General features: G+C 43.7%; 1 protein-coding gene across 2 annotated transcripts; it reads right to left on the reverse strand.

The window, feature by feature from the left end:
* Window positions 1–160: 160 nt before the first annotated feature.
* Window positions 161–23,029, reverse strand: TAF5 (TATA-box binding protein associated factor 5). 2 transcript variants are annotated; one of them, XM_037905767.2, is made up of 11 exons: window positions 22,479–23,029; window positions 17,451–17,691; window positions 15,702–16,017; window positions 14,465–14,628; window positions 12,453–12,588; window positions 11,281–11,401; window positions 7,648–7,777; window positions 5,702–5,866; window positions 4,716–4,920; window positions 3,959–4,136; window positions 161–2,057 (listed from the first exon to the last, which is right to left on the reverse strand). In XM_037905767.2, the coding sequence occupies exons 1-11, from the start codon at window positions 22,990–22,992 to the stop codon at window positions 1,840–1,842; spliced, it is 2,388 nt and encodes a 795-aa protein (XP_037761695.1). In that variant the 5' UTR covers window positions 22,993–23,029; the 3' UTR covers window positions 161–1,839. The 2 variants fall into 2 exon arrangements, with proteins under 2 accessions (XP_037761695.1, XP_027676132.2); XM_027820331.3 differs by having other exon boundaries at window positions 4,716–4,893; window positions 22,479–23,028.
* Window positions 23,030–23,401: the final 372 nt, after the last annotated feature.

The following is a 23,401-nucleotide window of genomic DNA, read 5'->3' on the forward strand; positions in this document are numbered from 1 at the left end:
AAACTTATTAACTATTGCTCTTCATACTAAAATACGTATCTTCATTTCTCTTGGGAGGTTACTAGCATGTTTTTCTCAGGGTTGGACCTGCTTCTATTGCAACAACATGAAAGAAATGAATGTCCTCCTGTAACATACAGTCCAATAAAATACGCACAGAATATTTTTAGTCTTTATTATAAAATATCAAAAGTATAAAACTGTACAAAATACAAAGGCAGAATGTGGCAGTGCTTTTTTTAGCTGTCAAAGTTGTAACTGCTTCCTGTTGCAGGTCACGTGTTTCACATACCATTTGATTTCACTGTATCTGTATTAAAGTCTGACTGCTCTTATCTAGCACTGAAAGGAAGTTTAAATTGAAGTACAAGTACTGTACCAACTTGGCCATTAAAAAAGGGACTCAAAGTTAACGTAGTTTCAAAGCTTTCTTCCCTAATAGTGTTCTTCAAGGTGAACTCCCTACTGATTAAGTTTCTGCACTTTCCGTAAAGCTGCTGCTTTTGGGGGGGGGGGGGTCCCCACTTGCTTTACCTTAGAAATGTCAAATCTTACCTTCCTTGTTTTTATTAGATTACTGTATATGGCCTATGAGCTCTAATTCCCTAAATGAAGTGATGAGGATGGTGAATAGAGGTTTCCTCCTAGGTAACCACCCGCAAAAGATTTGAAAAATTGGGCCTGTGTCTTTTTGCTGCTTTAACTTTTATAAAAACACAAGAAGGAATTAAAAAACAAACATTCTGCTTGTGTTTTACCTTAGAAATACCAAGAGTCTCAGGTCTGCTAGTTTTGCAGAAGGAGTTGCAGGTAGTATCGGTGATGTTTACTGGGAGAAGAGCACCTTAACAGAAGGGATGAAGGTTGAGTCTTTTAACAAAGGCTTCTTCTAATTTAATTTAAATAAATAAATATTAACTTTCAATAGTTTCAATCTCTTCTCTTCTCTCCTTAATTTTCTAGCTTCTGCAGATCCTGAATTTCTCAGACAAAGCAAGGGGATTAAAAAAAACAAAACTCTTCAGACTCCCTCTAAATATAAAAGGGCACAAGCCCAATATTTTCCCTTTACCAATCACTTTTCAAACAGGTGATAAGAGTATTTCCTGTTATCTCAAAGTCCCTTCTCTCTTCTCCCCTTACAGGTGCTTAGTTTTTACTACTTTGGTACTTGCAAGTCATGATTTTTTAGCCACCCTGGAAAATGCAGCGATGACAAAAGCTGCATTTCTAGGGTATCAAACAAGCAAAGAAGTTTGAAAATCTTTCAGGCCATTATATATCAAGGTAAAATCACAGGCCTCTACCACAAATAGGGCATGGAAAAGGTAATGTTCTGGCCACAAATACTTGCTACTCAACAGGTTACGAGGAGTTCTCCTAAATTCATCTCTTCTGAAATTATTTGAATAGTTTTTGCCTGTCACAGACTGATTAAATGTTTCCCAACAGTAAACTAAGTGCTTTTAAAAAATTGTTCAAGAACATGTACTGGGACCCTTAACTTTCCAAAAATTGAAGTTTCAGCAGATCCCATTACCATTTCTCCTGATAAGGAAGAGAGCCATTTCCACAATTTTTTTTTTATCAGAATATCAAAAGCACCATAACAATTCCTTCCCTTAAAGCTGTGATGCCTTGTCAATTTCCAGCATTTTCAAATTGTGGCTAAATATGAAATAGTAACTGAAAAGACATTGCTTGGATTTTAGTTTACAGTTTCCCCCACCAACAGGCTAATGCTGTCCATTTGTATAAGATATTTCTCCATGTCTCAAATCCTGTAGTAATCCTGAGGTCTTTACTTCATTGCCTTGCACAGTCTTACAGCTTCATGGTTTATTGTGGACTATATGCTCCAGAAGCTAGTAGCAAGTTTCTGCGGGTAAAATGGATGTGTATGACTGGGGTTGATTTGGTCATGTATGTACCCAACAGCAAGTCCTGAGAGTTTTCAGGCAGGTTTATATGTCCAGTGGCTGTAGTAAAATCATCAGTTTCTAAGTCTTCAAATACTTTCACAGCATCCCATAGCCGGACCGTGTTATCCATTGAACCTAGGAAGAAAGTGGGGAGTTAGAAAAAACTTTGAATTGTATCAGTGCATAATTTAAAAGCAATACTTAAAGACTAAAAGTCAGCAATATTCTCTAGGATGCAATTACCAAAGCCATAGTTGCATAGATTGAATTGTAATGAAGTTATGGTGAAACAGAGCTGCAAGAAGAAAAGGAGTACTTGTGGCACCTTAGAGACTAACAAATTTATTTGAGCATAAGCTTTCGTGAGCTACAGCTCACTTCATCGAATGCATTCAGTGGAAAATACAGTGGGGAGATTTATATACACAGAGAACATGAAACAATGGGTGTTATCATACACACTGTAAGGAGAGTAATCACTTAAGATGTCGCAATATTACAACAAAAAGACTTCAAAAACAGACTAACAAGAGACTGCTGAATTGGAATTAATTTGCAAACTGGATACAATTAACTTAGGTTTGAATAGAGAGTGGGAGTGGTTGGGTCATTACACAAAGTAAAACTATTTCCCCATGTTTATTCCCCCCCCAGACGTTCTTGTCAACTGCTGCAAATGGCCCACCTTGATTATCACTACAAAAGGTTTTCTCCCCTCCCACCCCCGCGCTCTCCTGCTGGTATTAGCTCATCTTAAGTGATCACTCTCCTTACAGTGTGTATAACACCCATTGTTTCATGTTCTCTGTGTTATATAAATCTCCCCACTCTATTTTCCACTGAGTGCATCTGATGAAGTGAGCTGTAGCTCACGAAAGCTTCTGCTCAAATAAATTGGTTAGTCTCTAAGGTGCCACAAGTACTCCTTTTCTTTTTGCGAATACAGACTAACACAGCTGCTACTCTGAAATCAGAGCTGCAAGGTATGGTAATAAAATTAGAGCTAGGAAGACTATAAGATTCACCTTGTTCCTGCCATTGCAGGATTGTTCATAACATTCAAAACGTAAGGCCCAATGCTGCAAACAAATTGACTTCAATAGGACTACTCACAATAGTGAAGTTTAGCACGTGCATAAGTATTTGCAGGATGGGGCCTTAACAGTCCGACACAAGCTTTCTGAGGGTAAAGCAGAAGGAACTACTTATCTTCAGATCTAGTTTTGGATGACTTTACAAATAGACTCTAGAGTGAGTTTCTTACTAGAGTCAAACTGGTAATACATTTCTAACTAATACAATTGTTTTCTGTATTTTTATCATATATAATTATTAGATCTAAAGAACTATGTTAAAAGAACATTGTAATCTTAATGTTAAGTACTCAAATCCTATCCTCCCACCCTCCATGGACTTCTGGAGGGAGTGTGGACTAGAGAGCTCCTGCCCCTCTCCCCAACCCCTCCACCCCGATCCCAATTCCAACCTCCCCCTACCCCCCAAACTCCAGTTCCTTTCCCCACCATCCCATTCCTCACCCTTGGTCCTGGCACCACAGTAACCTCCAGCAGTTGTGAGGAGCAATTGCAGGAAAAGTCCTGCTAAGCCCCTGCACCCCCAGGATGGAGCATGCTCAGTTGCAATGGCATATGCAGTCTGGTTGGCACACAGAAGCTGTGGGGGATGGAACATGCTCAGTGCAGAGGGAATCTTTGGAGAATAATGCTCCCAAGCCTTTAACGCACATTTACTGAGCATGTACGAACTGAGATTTTACAGAGGCTTATAGCTTGGCAAAATTAGGTCGAATTTTCACAGGGATGGCAAAAGGCTCCGACCTGCAGTAAGGAATCATACTTAGCTGCCTTACAAAGTTACTGATACTAAATTGTTAAGTATAACTTCTTAACTACAAAGTATTGGTCAGTAAGCGGTAGTTTGATCCTTCACAATGAGGATATCAGTCACACAAAAACAACAACATAATTCTAGTTCAGACTACTTTTTTCCAATGAACAAAAGCCCAAGCTACATACCTGATGCTAAAATTTCCCCATCTCTACTGAATCTGAGTGCATAGACTGTATCAGTGTGCCCTTTCAACTCTCCCACCATCAAACCATGGCCAATATCCCACAGAAGCACTCTTCCATCTGTTGCTCCAGTAGCCAGGAATCGTCCATTAGGAGAAAATGCCAATGAATGAATTGGTCCCTGTAACAGCAAAATCCAGTTGGAGAGTCAAAAATTAGTTAGACAAATCTACTTGCATTCAAGAGAGTCAAGCTGTATTCATTTCAAACCTTAGGCCCCAAAATTAAACATAAGTGTTTAACATACAGTCACTGAGCCATTGGTCCTCTTTCTTTACAGCAGTCCTATTTAAATGGCTTGGAATCTGCCTACTTAAGAGACTGCCTCTCTTCTTGCGCCACATTATCATAATTGTGATCAGCAAAGGCAATTAAGCCGGATCCCACTTTACTTAAAAGTAGAGTGTTCTCTATGAGGAGGCCTAAGCTTTGAAACCTACTCCCCACTTGATCCAAAATAGTCTGAAATTTGTTAATCTTCACAGTATACTATTTACTTGTGCTTAATGGGAACAGATGTTTGTGAGGGAGGGGAGTTTTATTTGTTTGGGGGGGGGGGGGAAGTTAGTCAAAGTATCTAGAGTAACAGACAGACATATTTTTGTATATTTTATTAGAAATGTAAATGTAATATACCAAGAGGGCACTGACCATGTACTGTTAGTGAAGCACTTTCATCTTGCCTTTGACATTCCTTTACCTTATGTCCAGTGAAGATTCTTACACAGTTCCCGTTCAGAACATCCCAGAGTCGTACAGTCCTGTCTGCTGAGCCCGTGGCAATATAGTTGGAGTTGGGGTGAAACCGGGTACATGTGACGTCAGCAAGATGGCCAGCAAATATCCGTAAAGGCTGATAGTGATCCGTAGCCCACAGGCTTAACAGAAGAGAATAGTTTATAAGACTAAAGAAAAAATGAGACTCGTGAAGCTTGAAATCTTATATGTGGCGAGGGAGATATGTGCTCATTATGCAGGTGCCTCCAGTTGACCCATTTATGGAGTTAGCAAAAGAGAAGATAATCCTTCTCCAAAACAAAGCAAAAAAAAAAGTGCTCCAACTGTGGCCATCAAAAAAGCAAGTGAAGAGATGCAATAGTTTCCCCAAAATGAAGGGGTAGGGATGTGCATTTTCCTGTCTTAACCAGATGGTTGGAGAAAAGGGAACACTATCTCTTTAGGGATGCCCCAGCTAATGCTGTCTGTATAAAAAAGTGAAAAAGTAAGCACTTTAATTTTTACACAAAGTGTGATGAAACTCATTCCCAGTAATGGGATGCATGATAAGAAATACCAATTACCAGCATCAAGGGGTTACTTAAAAGTTGTGTATAGGGGTGGAGGGAATTTGTATGCAGGGACTTGTATTACTATAAAATCCAAACAGAAAGCCCATCCAGGTCGGGGCACTGGAGCCAGGGGGCCATGGCCCCATCACTTTTCAAAGCATAGCCCTCCCATTTTTTTACTTGCGGTAAGAGAGAGCAACTGGGGATGGGGGTGAAAAGGAGGTGGAGAGGAGTGAGTAGGGAGCGGGGTCTTGCGGGGAAGAGGCGGCATAGGAGCAGGGCTTTGGGGAGAACAGGTGGCAATAGGGGACGGGGCCACAATTTAGGCGCCAGTGAGAGCCCCCACCACACGCACACTTTTAGCTTGCTTCTGCAGCTCTTGCATTCTGGTTCTTACCGAGCCACTCTGTCATGTCCACCTGATACAAAGTAATATCCATAGGGAGAGAACTGCGTATCCCACACTGGATAGTTGTGTCCTTTATATCCCACGAGGCAAGTGAACGTTTGAAGGCTCCACAATCTGACAGTGCCATCCTCTGAACAGGACAAGAGGTAGTTCCTGTTACAGAGCAGAAGAGGAGAAATACAATGTATGGAACTTTGTCAGAATATTGGGCCTATACTGCACAAATAGTGTAAGACTACTCGTGTGTCTGTGATAAGTGTACCACCCATTGACTAGCTGTTGTGTGGCATTTGCTGAAGAATCTGAGCCCTCCTTGGATTCAGAGACAACTGATACACAATGAGTTCTACGGGGACACTGCATGCAAAGAAAGGACAATTAATTGTTGATTCTGTTAAATACTGTAAGACAAGTCTATGAGAAAGTGAGCATGTCTTTATTAGGGATCCTAGATATCAGTTTGAACCAAAAAACTACTGATAAACCACTTATAATTGGTCAAGAATCAGTTTTAAAAATACAACCCTGAACAAAATGACAACATTCCCTTACAGCAGGGGTGGCCAACCTGAGCCTGAGAAGGAGCCAGAATTTACCAATGTACATTGCCAAAGAGCCACAGTAATACGCCAGCAGCCCCCCATCAGCTCCCCCCACGCCCCCCGCTTCCAGCGCCTCCCACCCACCAGCAGCCCCGCCGATCAATGCCTCCTCCTCCCTCCCCACACCTCCCGATCAACTGTTTTGTGGCATGCAGGAGGCTCGGGGGGGGGGGGGGGGGGGCGAGGAGCGAGGTCATGGCAGGCTCAGGGGAGGGCGCAGGAAGGAGTGGAGTGTGGGCAGGGCCTGTGGCAGAGCCAGGGGTTGAGCAGTGAGCACCCCGGCCCATTGGAAAGTTGGCACCTGTAGCTCCAGCCCTGGAGTCGGTGCCTATACAAGGAGCTGCATATTAACTTCTGAAGAGCCGCATGTGGCTGCGGAGCCACAGGTTGGCCACCCCTGTCTTATAGGGTCTTTCATTAGAATTCACATCACATTCAGGCAGCGGCAGCATGCGGAGCTAGGAGCTGAGGGCGGGACATGTTGCCTTCCGGGGAGCCCCACCAAGGTAAGTGCTGCCTATCCTGTGCCCCAACCCCCAATCCACCACCGAAACTCCTCCTGCTGGGGGGAGGTTGGTGGGAAGGAAGGGTGTTAGCACACAGGGGCAGTGGCCGAGATTGCCCTAGCAGTGGCTGGTGCGACTGGCCCAGGGGCTGCCTGAGCTCCTCCGGCAGCCCCGGAGCCAGCCACACCAGCCGCTGCAGAAGTCACAGAATCCGTGACAATCTCGCAGCCTTAGTTATAGGCTATAGCATTTCCAGTTCATACTCTGTGGTTTGCTTCTTGGCCAGGCTGCTTACCATGTTGCTGCTATGCATTTCAGTGTGTGTTTACATAACAAAAAGAGACTAAATGAGTGCTTTAAACCTGTTTCTGATAAACCACCACAGCAATCTTTATAATTGCACACTTTTAAAAATGCCTTCTATGCGAGACTACCTACTGCCATGCATTCCCATAACTAAAATAAATGCTGCCATAACATTTCTCCTCTTTACTATTTACATATTCAGTTAAGACAACTTAAGGTCATCTTTCAGATAAGATTGTATAATTAGCTATCACAAGTCCTGAACCTGTAAGGTGCTGAGCACCCTCAACTCCCACTGACTTCAAGGGGAGTTAAAAATGCTCAGCACCCTGCAGCAGATGCACTGACTCTCATAAGATCAGACCTTCACACTCACATGCAATGGTACCATTATGAACTGCTTGTGCAAGTATGGTCCCGACTTAGAGAAAAAGCTGCATTCGGTACATGTTTATAGCAACTAACATTTCATTAGCACTTAAAAACTATCGTTCTAGGGAATTTTTAAAACTTATTTTACCTATCAGGACTGAAGCTGGTACCATAGACAGGTCCACTGTGACCATATAAAATCTTCAACTCGCTTGCTGTTTTCTCATCCATGATCCTCTCCAAGACATCATCTGATTCTTTGTCTATGAGACTGAGATCTGTAAAATGTCAGAGGTTCCCATTTACAACACACATGTATAATTAATCTGCGCTGGCTGTCAACAGTTGAGCATGCTTACATTTTTACAAAAAATAAATGTATGATTTAAGCACAATATATTGTCCTTCTTGGTGTTCATTGCAAGAATGAAGTGGACAAAACATCCTTCTTAATATTTACATAGACAACTAATATTCAACACCAGCTACAAAACAGCAAGGATATTTAAGTTAGAGTAGCCTGTAGGTTTTAGACTCTAAGTTACATAGCACACCAACATAGGCAATTTCTTGAGGACTGTTGTGTGTATGTATAAAAGTGTGTGAAGGAAACAGTGATTAAAATGATTCAAGTGAGAACCTTTAAGGTTACAGCTTTGAAGGATCTGAAGAAGGCCATAGGTCCTTCACCTCTGAATTTGTGATATGCTACCCTATATAACAGTTGAAAAAAAATGTGGTAGATGTACATTCATGTTCAGAACCTGACCATGCAAATATATTTTTGAATGGTGGTATTATACTATAAGCACACATTTTCAGAAGACATTTTAGAATTGTTTGGAGCCTTATTTCCAGATAACCATTCTGTTTTGTACACTTCAAGAGCATCTAAAATTAGTTTAATCCTCAGAAAAGCCATTTCTGATCTATCCACAATTCAGTCTCTAATTATCTTGAAAGACTGATATCCTGTCTAAGAGTCCAGATTTCTACATCTCTCCCTAAAAAGCTTTAAACTACTTGCCACACACCCATGTTTTAGATTTCAATAACCTTTTATTGACAGCTACACAAATAGTTAACTTTCAGTCTATAAGTTACCAACTGAGACCTCAGTCTTCCATCACTTAAGCAACATGGATAAGAAATCTTCCTTTGGTACTCTGTGCCTCTATAAAACTATCAACACCACAATCTGACCAGATCGAGCCTTCTGGAAAACACAGAATCTGATTGTTCATAGTAGTTACAAGTTATCCAAATTTAGTGTACGATTCATATAAATGTAGAGCTGGAAGGGACCTCACGAAGTCATCCAATCCATCCCCACACTCTAAATCAGGATTAAGTATACCTGACTGGTGTTTGACTAACCTGTTCTTAAAAGCCTCCAAATGACAGGGACCCCACAACCTCCCTACATAACCAGTTCCAGTGCTTAACTATCCTTATAGTTAGGAAAAACTTTAATATCTAACTTAAGTCTCCCTTACTGCAAATTAAGCCAATTATTTCTTGTCCTAACCTCAGTGTATATGGAGAATAATTGATCACTGTCCTCTTTATAATAATCTTTTATGTATCTGAAGCCTATCATGTCCTTTCCCGTCACCTTTTCTCTAAACTAAACACACAATTCTTTCAACCTTTCTTCATCAGTCAGGTTTTCTAACCCTCTTATTTTCGTTGCTCTCTTCTGGACTATCTCCAATTTGTTCATAACTTTCTTAGGTGTGTAGTATATAGTATGTGGAATGTATATTTTAGATGTTGACACACGTGAAAAGATGCCTGCTTGTCTAGCAAGGTAAGAGAACAGCGAGGTAAAAAGCTGAGTGAGCAACCTGATCAGGTAAACAACTGAATTAGCAAACTAATCTTAGTGCTAGGCAGCAAAAGTGTTTATATAATATATAATGAATAACTTTGTAACAATGTATTTAAGGTGAGCACCTGAATGTGGGTGTGCACTTGCATTTAACCCTATGCTGTGCCCAGTTTCAATGGACCGATCACTCACTGAAGCAGCAAATAAACGACATACTTCTTCAGTTCAAGAGTCTGTCTGTGAACCTGTGCATTCCGGGTAGCGGAGAAAGAACTGGTCAACAAGGTGGTACCTAAAACTGGCCACAATACTCCAGCTGAAGCCTCACCAGTGCCAAGTAGAGTTGAACAATTACCTCCCATGCCTTACCCACCACACTTGTTAAAACATCCCAAAATGACAATTGTCTTTTTGCAGCAGCATGACATTGTTGAGTCGTATTCAATTTGTGGTTCACTAATAACCTCTAGATCCCTTTCTGCAGTTCCATTGGCTAGTCAGTTATTCCCCATTTTGCATGTGTGCAGCTGATTTTTCCTTCTTAAGTGTAGTACTTTGCATGTCTTTACTAAATTTCATCTTTTAATTTCAGACCAATTCTCCAAGATCATTTTGAATTCTAATCCTCTCCTCCAAAGTGCTTGCATTTACTAACAAAAAGGCAGAAATAAAGGGGAATGGAAATCACTGGTTGAACCCCCTTAAAGATTATTCAAACTTTGTCCACCGGGTGGAACATATGAGTGCTGCCTCTGCCAGGAGACCCTGTGAAAGCGACTCTGACACAGGGCCGAGCACTAAGGAATAACTCCTTGCCACACACATTGGCTTGCACGGGGAGGAAGAATTAGGGTCTGTTTGGTATCATCTGCAAATTTTACATCTGTATTCTACTCCACCATCCAAGTCGTTAATGAAAAAAAATCAGGGTTGTCAAACAATTTAGAAAATTAATTGCCAGATTAAAAAAATTATTCATGATTAATCACACAGTTTTAATCGCACTGTTAAATAACATTAGAATACCATTTATTTTGGCGGGGGGGTTTTCTATATTTTCAAATATAGGCTTAGGGCTGGGGGTGCGCGAGGCTCCAGCCCTCTGCCCCCAGAGCTGTATGCTGGGGCTGCTTCAGCACCCCACCGCCGATGCCTCCCGCCCCCCCCCACAGGTTTAACAATTAACACGTTAAAAATATTAACGCTTTAATTTTGCTGTCAGTTAATCACAGGCATTAACTGCGATTGACAGACGTAGAAAATATTGACTAGTACTGGACCCATGACAGACCCTTGTGGACCTTACTTGATATGTCCTCTTAATTTAACAGCGAACCACTGATAACTACTCTGAGTACTGTTTTTCAGCCACTTGTGTACTCACTTTGCAGTAATTTCATCTAGACCATATTTCCTTAGATTGCTTATGAAAAGGTCTTGTGGGACTGTCAAAAGCTTTATTAAACTCAAGCTTTCTCATGTCTACTGCTTTCCTCATCCACTAGACTGGTAAACCTGGTAAAGGAAGACTTTAGGCTGGTTTGGCACGATTTGTTCTTGAAAAAGCCATGTTGGCTTTTACTTATCACCTTATTATTCAGCAAGGTATGAAAGCATGTGCTTAAGTATCTTACTGAATCAGGGCCGTAAACAAAGCTATATTCCCTCCTCTCAGCTTCCAAGTGCATCTTATCTACTCTGTGTACACTAGTTCTGTGTAAACTCTTTGGGAAAGAAGTGTCTGGATTTTGTGTCTTGTATATATCAAGCACAGTCTGCATTTAAATAATATATACACACACGTTATCCTCTTTAAAAGCTGAAGTCAACCTGACCACTTCCAACAACTTAAGAAAGCTATTGTGATATTACCATTTCTCTCTGCACAAAACTGACATAAAACTATCAGAATTAATACTTAAGATAAACATATCTTATTGTCTTCATTACCTGCTGCTGATTTCACGCTGCGTAGCTTTTTTGGTGTCACAGACCATACTCTTACAGTGGAGTCAGCAAAGCCTCCTACAATCATGCTAGAGTCATCAGTGACATCCACTGCAGTAAGACCCTGTACACAAAACAGTCACTTTATTTTAAGTTTTGATGGGGAGAGGAGACGTATAACAAAGTTCAAGCACTAGACAATCCTGCCATTAATATTAAGAGTATTAACTACCTTAGTTCTGCATAAGCTATGGGAATTATTCCAAGACAGACTGGACAAAAATACATGTATATGAAACAATAACTACAGCTAATATTGTTAGGCCATTTAAAATAAAGATATTTTATAAAAAGACCCATTTAATAAGCCACAGCAATGTTGTTCCCCAGCACTATAGTATACAGTGTATGCAGAATTCATGATCACTCACTGTTGTAAGAAAACCCCCACACCCCACCTAAAAAGTGAAAGGGAAGAGAGAAGGAATGCAGAAATGCCTACCAAAAGGAGTGCAGTATTAAGATAGTCTAAGGAAACCTTTAAACAGAGCTTCCCTTTTCATAGGGTTTTAAGTCTAAACTTTCAATTGCATTACACTTTATTGAAAAAAGAAAAGGAGTACTTGTGGCACCTCAGAGACTAACACGGCTGCTACTCTGAAATCTGTCATTATGCAAGGCACTGAATGTAGCCGTATGGAGTGGAAATTTTTTTAAATTTGTTAGTCTCTAAGGTGCCGCAAGTACTCCTTTTCTTTTTGTGAATACAGACTAACACGGCTGCTACTCTGAAACCTGACTTTATTGAAAATTAGCTACAAAATTCCTTGTTTCAACTAGTAATTTTCTGCTATAACATGAACACATTTCCCCTCAGTAATTCTTATCAAATCTATTCAAAAGACTTCTCAGCAAGGTCAGTGTAAGATATACAAGTTTGCCCCAGGCATGTAAGTGCTTGCAAGTTTATGGTCTCAATATTAACTGACAAGAATCTTTACCAGACAGCAAAGTGACTACTTAATATTTGATTCAGCCACAGTATCAAACTCTGGATCTGAATTCTCTCTGCAGAACCACATTATGGCTTCCTTTTTCCTTACCTCAGATATTTTGTGGTTTCTGCCACCACTTTTCCCTCCCTTTTTCATACCACCCCAGTTACCCCTGCTGACCTGATAGGCATTAAGGAATGTGTAGAAACAGATGGAAGGCAAACATTCCGGAGCAAGACGCACACGTTTTGTGGCTTCCTTCATATTCATTATTTTATCCAGCTTGTCAGAGTCTTTCAGTTCAGGAAGAGGAATTCTATAAGAAGAATGCATCTTATGAAGCAGGAATGCCTTAATATTGTGAATTAAATATGGTAGATGGAACCCTCCCCTCAAAGGACAGCAAAGCCCAGGCATCTCAGTGTCAGACTGGATGACAGGAGGAATTTAACAATAAAAAAGGAGGTCTGGAGAAACTAACTAATGAGAAAAGATTAAAAGAATTAAATACTTGTAATTTAAAGAGAACTATAAGATGGGGAGGTATCAGTTGGAAGAGACAGAGGAGAATAATCAATACACCCAGGTCTATCACAGGATAACTATGAGCCACCAATGTGATGCAGACATGAAAAAGGCTAATGCAATTCTAGGATGCATCAGGCGAGGTATTGCCAGTAGGGATAGGAAAGTGTTACCATCGTAACACACGTCACTGATGAGACCTCATCTGGAATACTTTATACAATTCTGGTCTCCCATGTTTAATAAAGATGAATTCAAAGTGGAACAGGTGCAGAGAAGGGCTACTAGGGTGATCTGAGGAATGGAAAACCTACTTTACAAGAGGAAAGTCAACATCTTGACTTGTTTAGCCTAACAAAACAAAGGGTGGGGGGGAGGGGCAGAAGATATGATTGCTCTTTATAAATACATCAGAGGAATAAACACCAGGGAGGGAGAGGAATTATTTAAGGTAAGGGCCATTGATGACATATGAACAAATGAATATAAACTGGCCATCAATAAATGTAGGTTTGAAATTAGACAGATTTCTAACTACGAGAGGAGTGAAGTTCTGGAACAGCCTTCCAACAGGAGTGGGGGGGGGGGGGGGGCGGGGCGGGGGAGGAGAAGCCTAACTTGTTTTAAGACTGAGCTTGATAAGTTTATGGAGGGTATGGTATGAGACTGCCTACAATGGCCTATGGCCCATCCCCAACTTCTATTAGCAAACGTCTCCAATGGCAGGAGAGAGGCATGAGATGCGGCGGGCTCTGCATTACTAGAGAATTCTCGCTCTTGTGTGTGGCTGGTAGGTCTCACCCACATGTTCAGGGTCTAACTGATCACCATATTTGGGGTTGGGAAGGAATTTTCCCCCAGGTAATTTTGGCAGAGACCCTGGGGGGTTTTCACCTACCTCTCAGTGTGGGACACTGGTCACTTGCTGATTTGAACTAGAGTAAATGGTGGATTCTCTGTAACTTGAAGTCTTTAACTCAAGATTTGAGGACTTCAGTAACTTAGCCAGATGTTATGGGCCTACTACAGGAGTGGGTGGGTCAGGTTCTGTGGACTGCAACATGCAGAAGGTCAGACTAGATGATCATGACAATCTATCAGTCTATGAGTAAGATGAGTAAAGTGAGGGAGGGGATCTGATAACTATGAATACTTGTAAAAAGAAAAGGAGTACTTGTGGCACCTTAGAGACTAACCAGTTTATTTGAGCATGAGCTTTCGTGAGCTACAGCTCACTTCATCGGATGCATCCGATGAAGTGAGCTGTAGCTCACGAAAGCTCATGCTCAAATAAACTGGTTAGTCTCTAAGGTGCCACAAGTACTCCTTTTCTTTTTACGAATACAGACTAACACGGCTGTTACTCTGAAACCTATGAATACTTGAAGGATCTAAACATGGAGGTTGAGGTATTGCTTAGAGTGATCTGAAGAGGCTACTGGGTAACGGGATGAAGCTTTAATAAGGAAAATTTAGTAAGAAAGTCTAGAAAACTTTGCAATGGTGAGGTCTTTTGGGCTGTGGAATAAATCTCCCAAGGGAAATGATGGAAGCCTCATTGCTAGGCCCTAGACTGAACAAAGCACTAGAGACAGTATAGGAAGCAATTGAGAAGTGGTAGGGAATAGACTAGATTTATCAGGTATTCATGCCAATTTCTAGGTTACCTGGTTTGTGGAGGAGCATTAGGGTCTTGCTTTTTACTTTTTGATCCCATGCTCTCTCTTTTAGGTTTTTTCTTCTTTGGTTTTCCTTCCTCATTCTCCCCCTCTTCATCCTCATCATCCAAAGGCACCTCAATCTCTGGTTCTTTTAATAAGCCAAAGAAAACCTGCAACCCAAGAGCTGAGTTACTCATGTAACAAAAAAACCTTTGCATTATTTTTCTCAATGAAAAATAATCGTTAAATGGAACGAGCTTAAGTAGCAGCAAATTAACGAACAATATCTAGCCTCTTTGAATCTAAGGTATTAACAAGATGGAACTTCACTACCGGTTAGTCTAACCAGTTTGTGACACTGTACTTGCTACGTTTCACTATCATACTACTGGACAACTGATCCTGAAAGATGCTGAGCACTCTAAATTCCCTTTCATTACCTCTTTGCATTTCTCTGAAAGCAGAATATCTATAGTCTAGGTTACACAACACCCATATAGTTCTTGATATTTTCAAAACAGTGTACAAACAATTAATCCTCACACTAACTACGTGGCAAGCATTATCTCCATTGTACAGGTGAGGAAGTTAAAAATCAAGTATTGCTTAAAGTATTTTTTCCACACAATGCAGTCAACCTGTGGAACTCCTTGCCAGAGGATGTTGTGAAGGCCAAGACGATAACAGGGTTCAAAAAAGAACTAGATAAGTTCATGGAGGATAGGTCCATCAATGGCTATTAGCAGGCATGGGCAGGGATAGTGTCCCTAGCCTGTGTGCCAGAAGCTGGCAATGGGTGACAGGGGATGGATCACTTGATGATTACCTGTTCTGTTCATTCCCTCTGTGGCACCTGGCATTCGCCACTGTTGGAAGACAGGATACTGGGCTAGATGGACCTTTGGTCTGACCCAGTATGGCCGTTATGTTCTTAAAGCCAGACATGTAACCAAAGGCAAAGCCAGTATAAGAATTCAGGAGCCAGCCCTGCATTCAGTCCACTAAACAAGGTTGTCTCTTCCAGTGGTCTGATGAGAGACCAGCTACTAAAGGGTGATTATCAATCTCTTTCCCTCTGCTTCAAAACTAAGTTCACCATCCTCTGCCATTACCATCCTGGGTGTGCTGCCAAGACTCAGAATCCAAGAGTTCTATTTATATTAAGGCAATGGTTATATCACCTTCAAAATACTCTACATGCTGCAACTGGTTATTAATAGGCATAACAGGATTTGCCTCATACCTTTGCTTTATTAGCCTCCCGTTTAGCCTCCCCTGCCAAGCTTCCCACCATAGCATCTATCTGTTGTTTACTGCGAGGCATTCCATCAAAGATATCAATGTATAGATGCTCCTGAACAATGTTCCAGATCTGATTGTTCTGTTTTTCCTGAAGGTGTCTCTTCAAGAGTTGATAAGAGTCACGAGAAATGCGCAGCACAAACTTGCTTGTTCGGAAATCCAGCATGGTCTCATTCCCTTTCATGTGCTCCTTTTTGGTTAAACTAGATAATACACGCAGGTCGTCTTGGTAATAACACTCTTGATCCCCATGAAACCTATTAAAGAGACATTAAAACCATATGAAGGATGGTTTATTACAACAATACAATCTCCCAAATACCCACGAATTGTATACTGCTCAGTAGTACATCTTAATAGCAAGTAATAATATACCTCTATATAGCAACTCATCATTAAGCATCCCAAAGCACTTTACAAATATATAGGATAATTTCACAGCTGAAGTGAAATTACCTCTGGAATGGAACGTTGCAGCCTTTTACAGCACACAGTAACAGCACCCAGCAATTTACAACAGGAAGCGAAGAATACATTTCTAACAAAACTGCAGTGAGAGTTTCAAATAGGCAAAATGTTACCACCAATATTTATGGCCAGGTCACTGGGACTAACACTACTACTCTGAGTAAAAGTTCTTTAGGGATCTTTAATGGCCACAAATGATCAGCATCTCTATTGTATGCTAAACAACTAATTGGTTGTATTTAAAGCAGATTCACATTTTCAATATAGTTTTCATACCAGACTGCTAAATTTAAGAAAAATATGCACATTTTACATTTTCCAATTGCACATTTATCAAATCAACATGATTCAATGCCTACAAAGTTAACCTAAAGATACAGATTACTACTATGCTTTATATATTTACTGAGCGCACATTATAGCATTTGTGGCTGGGAATACTGCAATTAAGTTTGCAAAGCAATTTTTATTGATAATTATTGGGAGTGGGGGAAGAAGAATACCCCTTTGGGCTGAAATATTTCAGGCTTGATCTAAAGCCAAAGATGAGTTATAGTGGAGTGGAGCAGGTAAGGGACAAATTCAATCATTTTTCAGACCTTAAAGAGAAATTTAAGAATTTTTGGAAACTTATAAAAAACATATTATTAAAATACCAAACTCTGCATGTGACTAGTTTTCAATGAGGAGTTGCTGTGTAATTTATCATTTGAAAAAATATTTACAATGTCATAGGTTAAGCAAATTATTTTTATACATATAAAAAGACATCTGACTACATTTTAAGTTGCTTGCAACACTAGTTATATTAGTGCAAGTATTGATCATACATCCACTACTATAGCATCTGGACATGCTTTAGTCGAATGGTACCCAAAACAGGAAGCATATATTTTATGACCCTCCATCAGCAAACTCCCGGTTCCTGGAGAGAATGCATGACCACTGCTAGCCCACTATAAAGATGATCCAAAAATTGTATAACTCTGTAGTGCAAAAGAGATGTTTTGTGCATCTATGCTGTATCTTGGATTAAAACATAAGGAGATGTACAACAGTTTGCAACATTACATAGTACCACAACTACAGGTTCTTTTTTTCTCTTCAATTTCCTTTTCATCTTTAAAAAGATAAATTAAATTAAAAAACCTGTGCTAACAGATTTAACCACACAAAAGTGATGACATAAGAAAGGATGCAAACACATGAAGGTAAACATTACTTTTCAAAGAAAGACTTTGCTTCATTCTCATGCTGGTTGTAGACCAATTCCAAATACATATGCACAAAGAGAGGATAAAACAACTGGGATAATTCAGCCCGATGACAGTCTAGGGCACACTCAATAAAATGCTTCAGTCCACTGTAGTATTCCTCGTACAGTGCTGGGTCCCCCTGCTGTTTGTAGGCAGACAACACTGCACTCACATCTGGCTGGTCTTCTACAGGAACACCTCCTCCAACTGCAAAAGTGTCAAGATACACAAGAGAGTTTATGTCTGTATATATGAAAGAGAATGCATACAAATATATGATGGCTAACGCTTGCCCTGTAATTGTAATGAACATTGAGACCTCAGAATGAAATGGGTTGTGTAAGTACCGTATGCCCATTTACACATTTTCCAGAAAACTGGTTATCAACGTTCAAGTCATGGGAGTTCACTAAGGCCTTGGCTACACTTGCGAGTTACAGCGCAATAAAGCAGCCCCGGGCACCCTAGCTCACTCCCCGTCCACACCAGTAAGACACGCAGAGCGCTCTGACTCCGCGGCTACAGTGCTGCAAGTACTCCACCTAGTGAGAGGAATAATGTTTGCTGCGCCCCTGCTGGAGCGCCACGGCACCAGTGTGGACGCCCTGGTCCTATATTGCGATCAGATCGGCCTCCAGAAGTGTCCAGTGTCAGACCCGCCCTTTAAATTCTCTGGGAATTTTGAAAATCCCCTTCCTGTTCGCTCAGCCAGGCTTGGAGTGCTCTCAGTGAATCTTTCCAAGTGACCATGCCTCCTCACGCCAGGCGACCCCCAGTATGGAGCAATGGCGAGTTGCTGGACCTCATCAGTGTTTGGGGGGAGAAAGCTGACCAGTCCCAGCTGTGCTCCAGCTGTAGGAATTATGATACCTTCAGGCAGATATCAAGGGACTTGATGGAAAGGGGCCATGAGCGGGACGCACTGCAGTGCCGGGTTAAAGTGAAGGAGCTGTAGAGTGCCTACCACAAAGCCGTCAAGGCAACCCGCCGCTCCGGTGCTGCCCCCGCGACCTGCCGTTTCTATAAAGAGCTGGACACCATACTTGGGGGTGACCCCACCACCACTCTGAGCACCACCATGGACACTTCAGAGCCCACTGCAACAAGGCAGGAGGAGGAGGAACAAAGCGGGAGCAAGGGTGCTGAGGCAGAGGAAGACACCCTGGAATCCCTAGATGCATGCGGCCAGGAGCTGTTCTCAAGCCAGGAGGAAGGTAGCCAGTCGCAGTGGCCGGTGCTTGGGGAAGGACAAACGCCAGAGGAGGTTCCTGGTAAGCGGCTTTTATTTTGGGAAGGAAGTTATTTGGTGCAGGCACTTGGGGCAAGGAGGGGTAGGGCTGCATGCATGCCTAGATGCGGAATCGGGCATTGATGTGCTCTCTGACATCGCAGTAATCGGCCTCAGTGGGACAGGTAAATTATGCTATTGTGTAGACTGTGCTTGCCCTTAAGTACGTGGGAATCATTGCTCTGTCTGGTGTGAACAATGCTGTCTCCGTTAAGTGTTGCGTTTTGTCTTTACAGATACAACCTTGAGATCTCAGCCGTCCATGTTATCACCGGCCGAAAGACTCCAAAGTATCAGAAAGAGGCCACGCAGAAGCAAGGAAGACATGTTGCATGAAGTAATGCAGCATTCAAGTAATGAAAATCAAAAAGTGCAGAGTGAAAGGAGGATCCGCCAGCAGAATGCAGATCACCGGCACCAAAGCAAGGAGCGGCTGATAAGCATCATGGAGCACCAAGCGGACTCTATCCAGGCGCTCGTAGCCATGCAGGCGGAGCACTACCACACACCCCCCATTCCCCCCAGCCCTTGTCCCAAAACTCTTTCCCTTGTGCCCCCATGTCACCTCCAACCCACTTTCCTCAACATCCAGGTTCTTACCGCCACCAGCTGCTTCAAACACCTGTAGCTTCACCACCCAGCCCTGAAAACTATGACCCTTACCCTCTGCACTCAACCCCCATCACCATGCAGTATAGCCATCCTGAAGTGCAGCACTCATTGCACAGCACTCCAGCCAGGACATACGCAAATCTGTGATTGTACCTTCCCCATCCCACCCCCTTGCCCTTTCTGTTTCCCAAGCAGTTGTGTTTCTTTTCAATATATGGATTTTTTGGCTTTGAAAACATTCTTTATTATTGTATAAAGTAAAAGATTTCCTTAGTCCAGGAAAGAAACAGGCACTGCAAGTCAGCATTGCACAAACAGATTCCTACTAACATTGAAACCTTTGCACTTCACTCCTGTGCAGGGCACCAGACATTACTGATGGCTTTCAGCCTCACATTGCTCCCTCAAGGCATCCCTAATCCTTGCAGCCCCATGCTGGGCCCCTCTAACAGGCCTGCTCTCTGGCTGTTCAAATTCAGCCTCCAGGCGTTGAACCTCCGAGCTCCATGCTTGAGTGAATCGTTCACCCTTCTCTTCACAAATGTTCTGGAGGGTACAGCACGCGGATATAACCGTGGGGATGCTGTTATCATCCAGGTCCAGCTTCTCATACAGAGCGTGCCAGTGGCCCTTTAAACGGCCAAAAGCACACTCCACAGTCGTTCTACACCGGCTCAGCCTGTTGTTGAACTGCTCCTTGCTGCTGTCAAGGCTCCCTGTGTAGGGTTTCATGAGCCACGGCATTAAAGGGTAAGCGGGGTCTCCAAGGATCACAATGGGCATTTCGACTTCCCCTAAGGTGATCTTCTGATCTGGGAAAAAAGTCCCAGCTTGCAGCTTCCTGAACAGGCCAGAGTTCCGAAAGATGCTTGCGTCATGCACCTTTCTGAGCCAGCCTGTGTTAATGTCTGTGAAACACTCACAGTGATCCACAAGTGCCTGGAGAAAAAGCCCTTCCGATTAACATACTCAGAGGCTAGGTGGGCTGGTGCCAGAATTGGAATATGCGTGCCATCTATTGCCCCTCCGCAGTTAGGGAAACCCATTTTTGCAAAGCCATCCACAATGTCCTGCACGTTACCCAGAGCCATGGTTCTTCTGAGCAGGATGTGATTAATGGCCCTGCAAACTTGCATCAACACGATTCCAGCGGTCGACTTTCCCACTCCAAACTGGTTAGCGACCAATCGGTAGCTGTCTGGAGTTGCCAACTTCCAGATTGACTAGCCACCCGCTTCTCCACCATCAGGGAAGCTCTCAATCTCGTGTCCTAGCGCCGCAGGGTGGGGGCGAGCTCCTCACACAGTCCCATAAAAGTGGCTTTTCTCATCCAAGAGTTCTGCAGCCACTGCTCGTCATCCCAGACTTGCATGACGATGTGATCTCACCACTCAGTGCTTGTTTCCCAAGCCCAAAAGCGGCATTCCACGGCAGCAAGCATGTCCATGAATGCCACAAGCAAACTCGTGTCGTATGCATTACTTGAGTGGATATCATCATCGGAGCCCTCACTGTCACTTTGGATCCTAAAGAATAGCTCGACTGCCAAATGTGACAGGCTGGCGAGACTCGTCAGCATACTCCTCTGCAGTTTGGGCTCCATTCCCGCAGACCGAAAGAGAAGACAGGGCACACAGTACAAAAAAAGTTGAAAGATGGCGCCAAATGCGGACAGAAGCACAGGGAATGTTGGGATGCGAACCAATGCATCACGGAGTGTTGGGACAGGACCCAGAATGCCCCGGACCCTCTACCCCCTTCCCACAAGCCACAGCGTCAGAATGGTAAGAGGTGCTCTGTGGGATAGCTGCCCATAATGCACCGCTCCCAACGCTGCTGCAAGTGCCGCAAATGTGGCCACGCCAGTGCGCTGTCAGCTGGCAGTGTGGACAGACTGCAGCGCTTTCCCTACTGCACTCTACGAAGGCGGGTTTAACTCACAGCGCTCTACATCTGCAAGTGTAGCATTGCCCTAAATTTAAACTTGAGATAGAAGATATCACATGAATTATAAACTCAATGTCCAATTCTTCCTATCAGCTTCCGCTATATTTTTGTGCTTCATCTGCTACCAGGTTCCATTTAAGTTAGTTTTTATAAACAACTTTAGGGCCTAATTCTACTAAAAACATGTTTCTATGGAAAAAGCCATTAATAATAGAAAAATGTTTTCTTCTGTGGTGTTACTGAAATCATTTAGACAAGATAAAGTATTCTCCCTGTTTTGTAAAAGAAAAGAAACACTGCACAGCTAAAAACCTCTTTCCTTCACTCTGTGTGTCATACTATTTCCAATATTGCTGTGTACAGCTCCTCTTTCTACACTGGACCACCACTCAATCCAGAGTCCTGTTCAAGGTCTCTGTTGTGATAACCAAAGTCCTCCAGGAGACTGGCCAATGCTACCCAACAGATCTATTCTCCCTCCATATTCAGGACCTCCCATGACACCTGAAACCTTTCAGGGAATAGGGAGAGATTCATCGATGTAGGGGACCAAACTTTCACAGTACCAGGGCAATGGAACTCACCACCACTACACAACCCATACATTGGTGCTAAAAATCTCAGGGTGTTTTTAATATTCTGTAAAGCTAGCACACAAGAGCTCGGATAAGAAAATCAGCTTTATCCCATTAATATCTCGATAGGTGGTAACCCTGCCTGGAAGTAAAAGCACATAAAACCCGTTCTGTTACTATCCCTTGTCTATCAGGTACCCGTTTCTCACTAAAAACAATTAGAAGTCCTCGTGGCACCTTAGCGTCTCAAAGGTTTTGTTAGTCTCTAAGGTACCACAAGGAGTCCTCGTTGTTTGTGCCGATACAGACTAACAGGGCTGCCCTCTGAAACCCGTTTCTCACTAGGAATTCTCCCCATTCCAGCCGCTGCGTCCCAATCCAGACGCCCCCTCTAACTGCAGAAGATGCCCTCACCCGTAGCAACCTGTCCAGGGCGATAAGGCAAACCGATGAGGGGTGACCCCTCCTGTACGTGGTACGCTCAAGGAGGCTGATGCCGCCATCCTGGCAGCCCCATTTGAGGTTCCCTCGGTCAGTCGCTCTTCACCCGCCTCCTCCTCCGGGGCTCTCACCTTTCCCCGGCGGTACCGCGACGACAGCGGCGGCGGCGCCGGGGGCTGCGGCGGCACCAACAGCGACGCTCCCTCCGGCCGCTCCAGAGGCGGCGGCGGCGACCCGGCTGAGCAGCGCCTCGCCCCCGGCGGCGTCTGTCTCCCCACCAGGGGTCCCCTGGGCGCCGGGTCCCGAGGGGCTGAGGGCAGCCGCGGCCACCTCCTCCCCCAGCAGCCGGGCCTCCCGGCGCAGGATGTCCTCGGACTCGTGGAGGTTGTTGCGGCGCAGGAACTGGAGCACGGCCAGGAGGGTCTGCCGGTCCGTGGGGGCGGGGGAGGCGGCCGGACCCGGGGGGGCCGGCTTGGGGGGAGCGGCCTCCCCTCCGCTCCCCGGGGTCCCCGCCGCCTCCCCCTCCGCCGGCGCCGTGGTGGGGGGAGCGGCGGGCGAGGGAACCGGAGGGGGCTGCGGCGGGACACCCCCCTCCGGGTCCGGCTTCACCACCACTTCAGCCGGCTCCTCAGGTAGAGCCGCCATCTTGCGCAACGCCCCCCCATGAACCGGCAGCGGGCCGCCGTCAAGCGCCGACGCGTTTGCGACACTGACGGGAAAAGGGCGGGAGCCCGGCGCCTTTTGCGACACGTCGGGTATGGATTTACGGCAGCGGGGTGTCATGCTCTGCCAGTGCTCTATAGGAAGAGATGTCCAGCGAGTCTTTCCTTGTCTTTAAGCCTGGATCCTGCCTATTGTTCCATGACAGCAGCCCCTTGCCCCTGTGAGGAGCCTGAATGACTTAATTTGACCAGCCTGAGAAACTTTCAGGATCAGGACCAAATCTGCACTGTCTTCCCAGATAGGGATTGCATTTTGTCTCCTCCCACTCCCATTTCTTTCGTCTGTCACCATTATTGCTTGCACTATATGTTAAGAGATGGCAGTGTCTGCC

This window comes from Chelonia mydas, chromosome 7, assembly GCF_015237465.2.
Source record: "Chelonia mydas isolate rCheMyd1 chromosome 7, rCheMyd1.pri.v2, whole genome shotgun sequence".
In the NCBI taxonomy this organism is placed as follows: Eukaryota; Metazoa; Chordata; order Testudines; family Cheloniidae; genus Chelonia; species Chelonia mydas.

Bases quoted from the DNA above. Each gene is read 5' to 3' on its own strand.
- TAF5 (XM_037905767.2), bottom strand. From the start codon at position 22,992: ATGGCGGCTCTACCTGAGGAGCCGGCTGAAGTGGTGGTGAAGCCGGAC. The intron at 17,692-22,478 runs GTGAGAGCCCCG...ACACTTTTGCAG, and splicing joins CGCGGTACCGCCGGGGAAAG to TTGGAGGAGGTGTTCCTGTA. The intron at 12,589-14,464 runs GTAACCTAGAAA...TTCTTCTTATAG, and splicing joins AATGCTCCTCCACAAACCAG to AATTCCTCTTCCTGAACTGA.